Source organism: Ictidomys tridecemlineatus, chromosome 6, assembly GCF_052094955.1.
Source record: "Ictidomys tridecemlineatus isolate mIctTri1 chromosome 6, mIctTri1.hap1, whole genome shotgun sequence".
NCBI classification, from domain to species: Eukaryota; Metazoa; Chordata; class Mammalia; order Rodentia; family Sciuridae; genus Ictidomys; species Ictidomys tridecemlineatus.
Window position 1 is genome coordinate 76,793,227 of NC_135482.1, and position 9,637 is coordinate 76,802,863.

Below are 9,637 nucleotides of genomic sequence, written 5' to 3' on the forward strand. Positions count from 1 at the left end.
CCTGTTCAGCAGCCCTTTTAAATCTGCCTCCTTTGGTCACTGCCTGCCTCACCTGATCTGACACTGAGGATTGAATCCAGGGCCGTGCACAGGCTAGGTGAGTGCTCTACCACTGAGCCACTATCCCAGCCCCCTGGCTTTGTTTTTATAAATTATTTTTATTTCTATAGGACCCACCAGAGAAGCAACTTATCTGCTTCTTCCCAGTTTAACCAACTGCGTGAAATACATTTTTCTTTTTCCCATCTTTTGATCATTATGTGGGGCAGGTGGCCAAATCCAGTCAGAAAGATTTGCTCCTGTTAACAGGCACCTGTAGTGACATTCCTCTTTTCTTCAGCTAAGTTTGATTTCCAAGTGTTGGGTCTTTGCACCTTCCTGAAGTGTAAGGGACATTCACCAATATAAAAGCTCTACAGGATCATGGGCTAGGAGACACAAAGGAAGAACACAGCTTGGCCTAGTGGTGCATGCCCTAATCCCAGCAGCTCAGGAGGATCACAGATTCAAAACCAGACTCAGTGATTTAGCAAGGCCCAGAGCAACTAAGGAAGACCCTGTTTGTTTAAAAAACAAACAAACAAACAAAGAGCTGGGGATGTGGCTCAGTGGCTAATGGCTCCTCTTTTCAATCCCTCAGTACCAAAAAAAAAAAAAAAAAAGAAAGGAAGAAGTAATCTTTTTTTTGTTTTTTTTCATTTTTTTTATATTGGTTGTTCAAAACATTACAAAGCTCTTGACATATGGAAGTGTTAGGGTCGGGCAAATGTCGGAGACCACCAAGAGACTTGTCTCATGCAAAAGCAAAGGGTTTATTGGGGGGGAACCAGCATGCTGGGGCTCAGAGTTCTCCTGAGAGAAACTGGAGCCCTGAGTACAGCTTAAGCAGAGTTGTTGTTTTTTTTTTTTTTGTTTTTTTTTTAGTGAGAGAATTTTTAATATTTATTTTTTAGTTTTCGGAGGACATAACATCTTTGTTGGTATGTGGTGCTGAGGATCGAACCCGGGCTGCACGCATGCCACATGAGCGAGCTACCGCTTGAGCCACATCCCCAGCCCCTTAAGCAGAGTTTTTATGCAGTGTTTAAACAGGGAAGTTCATATGGCAGTTAGGGTGTGAGGGTGGGATTGTTGCAAAATAACCATTACAGAATAATCATGCGTTTTGTCAGGGGGTATTGGGTCAGGGTACATTTTGACATAAGTAACCGTTTTTAACGTAAGTTTTGGGTTCAGGAAGACAGAACTTAAACTTACAGAAGAGCAAAACTTAAACTTAACAGGAGCGAAAAACTTAAATTTAACCTTTACAGAAGAAGTAATCTCATGAACCAGAAAATATGTTTACTGAAGGGATATGTTTACATTGTTGTCACTTGAGGAGATTTACAACCCAGTGTGTCATAGAAAACTTTGTCATCCAACTGGATAGGTTGAGAAAAGACCACCCACCACCGTTTCCCCAAAACAGAGATTAGATTATGCTAGACTGTATCTGATTTTATAAATTATTGGCATAAGATCAATATTGGCAACAGAGCCGCCATTTTAGGTCGAGAGCCATTTTATGTAGAGGCTCCAAAACTTTGATTCTAAGGCAATGCCACTTAACTTCCCGTAAGAACATGTGCCAGCTAAACAATCAACTTATGTTGCTTATGACACCACTCCTAAGCAGCTCATGAAATTCCTCTTGCGGGACATAAAGCTGCTCTGTGCTTGGACACACTGCTGCTCTTCTTGGAAGGACAGCCTTGTCGATTTACTTTGACCTACTGAAAAGAAATCTCTTTCGTGAGATTCCAGTTGAAAGGAAAGTGACCACAACACTCGGAGCAACCAAAAGATCTTTATTGCAGCAGTGCAACAAAGAGAAAAGAAGGAAGGAAAGAGAGAGAAAAGAGAAGAGATGAACAGGGAGAGAGCAAGAGCAAGAGACAGAGAGCGCACGCAAGAAAGATAAAGAGCAAGAGAGAGAGAGAGAGAGCAAGAGAGAGGGGGCAAGAGAGAAAGAGCAAGAGAGAGGGGGGCCTGGCAGGAGGGAGTTTTTATAGCCCAAATCTAATGGGGCCTCTGGGTCTGCAAGCTGCCTTGTTGGCCCAAGGGGGGTTGAGTGCTCAGCCTTGAGCGGGACTTGACACAAACAGGTGATAAAGGATCAGATAGAGGGGGGGGGATTTGAGTGCATGGGCTATCTTGCAGCCAACATCTGTTAAGCCTGCTCTGCAGACAACACAGTTCAGCCTGCTCTGCACCTAACACCAGTGTATGGTGCGGACTTTGAACTTGGCGTGGACTCTGCAAGTGTCCTTTCATAAATTACAGACCCTGTCCCTGTATTTCCCAAACTTTAAAAGCCAGGTGGTACATGCCTATAATCCCAGAAACTCAGGAGGCTGAGGCAGGATTGAAAGGCCAAGGCTAGCCTCAGCAATTTACTGAGACACAGTCTCAAATTTAAAAAGGACTGGAAGGTAGCTCAGTGGTAAAGTACCCAGGGTTGAATCCATAGCACCACTGCCCCCCTAAAAAGGCAAAGGTGCCTTTTTTTTTTTAAGTATCTTTATTATTTCTTTCTTTAATGTGGTGCTGAGGATCAAACCCAGGCATGAGAGACAAGAGCACTCTACCTCTGAGCTACAACCCCAGCCCCAAAGGTGCCCTTTTTGAGCACAATACTTGGCCATAAGGCTTGTTTATCAACCATGTTTTAGGAAACAGTGGGAAATGGGTTCAATTCCCAGCACCACACACACACACACAAAGTAAATAAATAAATAAAACAGCATGACATCATTAACATGTCTACAATAAAGAAATTATGTTGGTTTAGGATTCATTGTATTGTAAAGTTCTGGCGATATGTCGGAGAGGGAGACCACCCAAGAGACTGACTCCATGCAATTGGCAAAAGGGGATATTTATTGGGGATCCATTCCAGCGCGCTGGGGCTCCGTGCTCACTCAAGAAGGGAGAGCAGCCCAGAGCCCAGAGCAGAGTTCAAGCGGAGCTTAAGTACACTTTTCGGAGAGGGTGGGGGGCTTTGCATACATCAGAACAAATCATCATGAGGCGAGGGGAAATTGAACAACAACCCTGAGTCAGGATTAGTGTATACATTGGTGGGTACAATCAGGGCAGGAGTGATTGGTGCTCCTAGGTGGGGTACACATTCAAACTGATTGGTTTGGACCCTGAATATCTATGTGACAAACTGCACAGGGTCTTGAATGCCTACGTGAGGAGTTGCACAGGACCCCAGTCCATAAATCACTAAATGGCCAGTAGGGCCTTGTCCTAACTGCCTCAGGAATTTAACCCATGCTTTGCAGTTTTAGAAGCAGGTTTTCAAGCCTGGTCCTTTACACTTTAACTCAGGCTCTGCGGCTTAGAATCAGCTTGGAAATTTTACCTTTACAGTATAAATGAGGTCATTAGTTTTCTTTTTCTTTCCTTGGCTTTTCCCTACAATATTTGCCCATCTTTTAGTATTCCACTGAGTACAAAGCCTTTTAGCACCTAGTCACTTTTAAGGCAATTCGAGACTATATTCCCCAAGCCTCCCTTGCAGCTAGTATGTATTGTCAAATTTCAGTTTTCACAATGACTCAGAAGCAGAAATACTATATGCAAATTCTGCCTAAAAGCATGGTTTATCTGGAGACACATGTATTTTTTCCATTCCCTTGGATTGGAATGTAAAAATGGCAGAGACCTAATTTCAGCCACACAAAGGAAGACAACTCTTGAGAATAGACATTCTTTTTGTTTTTGTTTTGTTGTTGTTGTTCCACAAATGTATTTGGCAGTTTGGTAGTGAGGCAGGAGTATGGGGTTAAATTGGTGAATTTCAAGCTCAATGCTTGAGAGAAATTGTCAAAGTATCAGCAAAAATAACGAAAATAGCTTCAGCACCATAATGAAAGTACAAATAACAAGGACAGAAGCAAACCTCATGACCAGCTATGCTTTTATTCAGTAACAGAGTCAGGTCTCAGATAGCTGACTCTCTGGGCTGAAAAAATGGCCCCCATTTGAGGGGAGGTCTGGGTTTATGTAGGTTGCACACTGGGAGATGATTTAACCATTGAAAAACTTGTGGGGTGTGGCACCTATAATCAGCAACTCAAGAGGCTGAGCAAGTGGATCATGAGTTCAAAACCAGCCTCAGCAACTTAAAGGTGAATTAATTAATATCTTTCTTCTCATTTAATTAGTCAGGAAATTACTGTGAGGGCTGGGATTGTGGCTCAGCAGCAGATTCTAGGTGAGACCTGAGTTCGATCCTCAGCACCACGTACAAATAAAGGCATTGTGTTGTGTCCATCTACACCTAAAAAATAAATGTTTTGTTTTTTTTTTTAAAAAAGACTGTGAAATACCAAAAAAACAACAACAACAAAAACAAAAACAATGAAAAAGAGATGGGCAGCCAGGCTTGATGGCTAACTGCCTAATGTAATCCAATAATCCCAACAGCTGTAATCCTGTAATCCTAACAGCTGGGGAGAACATCCCAAGGCAGGAGCATCCTGAGTTCAAAGCCAGCCTCAGCAAAAGTGAGGTGCTAAGCAACTCAGACCCTGTCTCTAAATAAAACACACAAAAAAATAGGGCTGGCAATGTTGCCCAGTGGTCAGTGCACCTGAGTTCATCCCTGATACCAAGGGGCGGGGGTGGAGAAAGAAGACTGAAGGATCCACAGTTTAGCATTCAGTGCTTATTTCTTTCCCCTTCAGACTCTATTGTTTTGGCTCCTTCCCAGAGACTGTCATTTTTAGACTTGATGGATATTTTCTTTCCAGGTATTGTCCTATCACTGGGAAAGGATGTATTGGGAAAGGATCAATGTTATCAATGTGTTGCCTTCTTCCTCCTTTCCTCTTCCCAAGCCACATTGTTTTGGGGGTTGTCATTTCTATAACGGATTCACTTGATGTTTTGACTCTATCCCTTTCTCTTTGAAACTTGTTTTTTCTTTTTCCCAACCTTCTCCTCTCTGATCTTCTCCTTCCTGATCTCTCCTCCCTAATCTCATTTTCTCTAAATCACCTCTTTAAAAAACCCCCTGTTCCTACTGATGGGCAGAATCACAACTGCTGGGATAGGAGTCCCCTGTGTTTCTCCTTTGCTGGCAGAACAACAAACCTTCTTTTTCTTGAAGCTCTGTCCTCATTATTGGATTGGCTTCAGGGACAAGGACTGAGCTTTTGCAACTAATTCCTTATTCTTAAAAGACAAAGAACAGGAGAACACTGAATGCATAAGCAGAAGTGACCACACTCCCTTGTCTTAAACTGAGAAACTGAATTAAATACTAAAAGATAAGGAGGTGGGTGGATTTCTGTGAACATTTTGAAACAAATGCAGGCATTTTTGGTCAAGTACAAAATAATGAAGAATCAGTGATAATATTGCAACATAATTTATGAATCTGTCAATTTATTTTTTTTAAAGGTTCTAGAGATAAAGCCCAGGGGCACTCTACCACTAAACTGTATCCCCAGCCCTTTTTATCTTTTGTTTTGATACAGGGTCTTCCCAAATTGCTGAAGCTGGCCTTTAACTTGTGATCCTCCTGCTTCAGCCTCCCAAATTGCTGGAATTACAGGTGTGTACTACTGTGCCAAGCTATGAATATGTTAATTTTCTAGCCTCCAAACCTTATGTATATGCTGTCCATCCCTTGATTTCCTTGCTCCTCTGCCTATGGAGCAACCACCCTGGTATGTAAATCAATGCACTAAATAATTTTTACTCTATTAGCTGTGTTTGATTTCTTTGGGGGCAGAGGGTATTGGGATTGAATTCAGGGGCATACGACCACTTGAGCCACATCCCCAGTCCTATTTTTGTATTTTATTTAGAGACAGGACCTCACTGAGTTGTTTAACTCCTGCTCAGCTGATCTAATTAACATAATGTCATCAATAAAATGGACCAGTGTAATACCTTATGAGGGGCTGGGGATGTGGCTCAAGTGGTAGCAGGCTCGCCTGGCATGCGTGTGGCCCGGGTTCGATCCTCAGCACCACATACGAAGATGTTGTGTCTGCTGAAAACTAAAAAATAAATATTAAAAAATTCTCTCTCTTTCTCCCTTTCTCTCTCACTCTCTCTTAAAAAAGAAAATACCTTATGAAAGAGAAAAATGATCAAGGTCGCTGCAGACTAAGCTCTGACAGTGCTGGAGAGTTGACATACCCATGAGGAAGGACAGTGAAGGTGTACTGCTGGCCTTGCCAGCTAAGAGCAAATTATTTCTGGTGGTCTTTATGTACCAGGTTGGAGAAAAAAGCATTTGCCAAATCAGTAGCCACATACCAGGTACCAGGAGATGAAATCACATCTGGTAGAGCAGCTACAATTGGACTTGCCACCTGATTAAGCTTAAGATAATCAACTGTCATTCCCCAAGACCCATCTGACTTCTGCCCAGGCTAAACAGGAGAGATAAATGGGAATGTTTTAGGAATCACCACCCCTGCATCCTTCAAGTCCTTGATGGTGGCACTAACCTCTGCTATCCCTCCAGGGATGCAGTATTGCTTTTGATTTACTATTTTTCCAGGTATAGGCAACTCCAGAGGCTTCCATTTAGCTTTTCCCATTGTAATAGCCCTCAGTCCACAGGTTAGAGAACCAATATGGGAGTTTTGCCAAGTGCTAAATATACCTATCCCAATTATGCATCCCAGGACTGGAGAAGTAACCACAGGACGAGTTTGGGGGCCCAGTGGACCCACTATGAGTCAGACCTTGGCCAAAACTCCATTGATCACCTGACCTCCATAAGCCCCTACTTTTACTGGAAGGCCACAATGGCGTTTTGGGTCTCCCAGAATCAATGTCAATTCTAGTAGTGCCCAAAAGTTCTGATCATTGCCTTTTCCCCAATGCAGTTACCCTGGTAAAAAGGCCTTTGGTCCCTTTGGGGAAGGATGGGATGACGATTAATAATGAATGTTTCTGGTACTGTACCAGGGACCTTCCTCAAGGGGTCCTGGCCTCCCCTTCATTCAAGGGCTTCCAGATCTGTAAATTGACTCAAATCTGGGAAGTGGTTGAGAGACCATGATTCTCTGATGTTATGACCTGGGCAGACTTTGGTACATTTGCTCTGGAATTTTTCTGCTTATATAAGTCAAATAAGGATTTGGTGGGTTTTCCATCTACTTGGCTTCTAGAAACACCATGATTAATTAGCCAATGCCAGAGAGTTCCATGCGTCAAAATATTGTGTTCATTTCTTCCCCTTTGCTGTCCATTATGGTAACTCCAACCACCCTGTCTTTGGCAAATGAGGGTTGCCACTTGGCCTCTTCCTTCTCGAGATCCAATCATTCTCATCTCATTTAAGTCTTCCAATTTATTTATTTATTTTTAAATATTTATTTATTTATCTTTAGTTTTAGGTGGATACATTAGTTGTTTTTATGTGGTGCCGAGGATCGAACCCAGTGCCTCATGCGTGCCAGGTGTGCACTCTTCCACTGAGCCACCACTCCAGCCCCAAGTCTTCCAATTTATTGACCACAGCTCCCACAGTAAGGTCTGGCAACAACAGAGCTCTTGAAGTATGCTGGTGCTCCTCTCACAAATTTGTTTCTTATAATTCTAGTGAATTCTAGAATTCTACATCTTCTGGACTCCCAAATTATGGAGAAGGTCGTACATGACAGATCCACTCTGGCATTTCAATTTCTCTGAGCCTCTGAATTTCTCATCAATAGTAAACCAATGGATGCCAGGCATTTCCAGCTCATTTATAGTAGGCCATCTTTGAACTCCTACTTCAGCCAACCAGCCAAACTATTAGTACTTAAAAAAAAAAAAAAAACACTGCAAGCTATTACATTAAATCTAGAATCTCTGCTTAATGGGCCAATATCAATAAATTTAGCTTGATCTCAGGTTATATTCCTTCCACCATTATCCCACACCCTTAAAATTCATTCCCGTGAGTCCGGAGCGCGCTAGCTGCGGCCCGCAGCGTGCGGGCAGCCCCTGCGCCCGTTGCGCTCTGCCCCCCGCGGCCCTGGCGGGTGAGGGCGGGCGCTGTTCTGACGCTGCGCACCGGACCCATTCTGCTCTCCGTGCGTAAATTCATAGAGAAACATGAATGGATAACTACAGAAAATGGTATTGGAACAGTGGGAATCAGCAATTTTGCACAGGAAGCTCTGGGAGATGTTGTTTATTGTAGTCTTCCTGAAGTTGGAACAAAATTGAAAAAACAAGATGAGTTTGGTGCTTTGGAAAGTGTGAAAGCTGCCAGTGAACTCTATTCTCCTCTATCAGGAGAAGTAACTGAAATTAATGAGGCACTTGCAGAAAACCCAGGGCTTGTGAACAAATCTTGTTATGAAGATGGTTGGCTGATAAAGATGACACTGAGTGACCCTTCAGAACTAGATGACCTAATGAGCGAAGAAGCGTATGAGAAATATGTAAAATCTATTGAGGAGTGAAAATGGCACCCTAAATAAACTAGTGTGGAATAACTGCAGCAGTTGTCTTATAGAAGACTTAAAAAACTATTCTTAACAATGCTACTGGAAGAAGATACCCTTTAACTTCCCAATGACTGCCGATAAACACAATATGCATCTTTTTTACAATTCCTTATGATTTTTAGAGTAGGCACTAGGTTGATATCAGAATTCATGAAATTATCTGTGGTAAAAATACTTATAAAAATAAGTATGTAATTCAAGGATAATCTTGTTATAAGCCTAATATAATACTGTAACGTGCTTACATCCATCCCTGGATCTGGGTCAATATACTTAATGATCTTCCACTTGAAAAAAAACTGGACATAGAGGAAAGTGTGTGTTGTACAATGTCAGAAGAACAATACTGTCTTAATTTTATAATGTACTGCATTCACTGGTGTTATTTTTATACACTGAAACAGCAGCTTGCAACAAAATAATAAAATATTCAACTTCAAAAAAAAAAAAAAAATTCATTCCCGTGCATGTTCCCCAGACATCTGCTTGTATAGATTAGAAAATTCAAGTTCCTTCAGAATGTAGCATACATTCTCATGGGTCACATTCTCTACCTCACCTCTGAAGGCCTGCTGAGATTTGGATCTACTTATAGGCCTGGAGGCAAATGTGGATGGTGAGGGTGGGTCCTGAGGAGTGTCAATTTTCATGCTGAGCAACTGAATTATGGAAGATTTGTACTATTTCCATAGGCAAAGCAGGATTAGTTCCCTCTAGGGAGGATGGAGAAACCAGTGCCACAGAGGGTGGGAGTATGGATGCCTCCGTTGTGGCTAAGAGTGAGGACTGAACAACTTCTGGAAAATAAACTCATCAGACTATGGGTGTTCAATGAACCCAGCCCCTTCAGTCTTCTCCCATACATCACCATCCCAGTTTGCAGGATCCCATTCTTTTCCAAGCAGAGCCGTCATCTTAACCACAGACATCTTCCAAGGCTGAGAGTTAAACTCTCATCTTAACTCAGACAATTGTAGGATTAGAATTTCTGTTTGTTTTTCCACAACCTCAGCCTTGACTACAAGAAAGCAGAGTCTCCTACAGAACACACTTAGCAGCTTTCAGATCAGTTACAAATGACTGTAGCTGAGAAACTGAATTTTTGAGCTCAACCTTCTCCT

At 42.3% G+C, this 9,637-nt stretch overlaps 1 protein-coding gene across 1 annotated transcript; it reads left to right on the plus strand.

Annotated features, from left to right (window-relative positions):
* The first annotated feature begins 6,206 nt into the window (after window positions 1-6,206).
* On the plus strand, window positions 6,207-8,509 carry LOC101959737 (glycine cleavage system H protein, mitochondrial). Its single transcript, XM_005334058.5, has 2 exons — window positions 6,207-6,327; window positions 7,966-8,509. The coding sequence occupies exons 1-2, from the start codon at window positions 6,207-6,209 to the stop codon at window positions 8,469-8,471; spliced, it is 627 nt and encodes a 208-aa protein (XP_005334115.2). The 3' UTR covers window positions 8,472-8,509.
* The last annotated feature ends 1,128 nt before the right edge of the window (window positions 8,510-9,637 follow it).

Excerpts from the sequence above, each read along its gene's own strand:
- LOC101959737 (XM_005334058.5), top strand. The coding sequence starts at position 6,207 with ATGAGGAAGGACAGTGAAGGTGTACTGCTGGCCTTGCCAGCTAAGAGC. Across the intron at positions 6,328-7,965 it reads AATCAGTAGCCACATACCAG|TCCGGAGCGCGCTAGCTGCG; the intron begins GTACCAGGAGAT and ends CATTCCCGTGAG.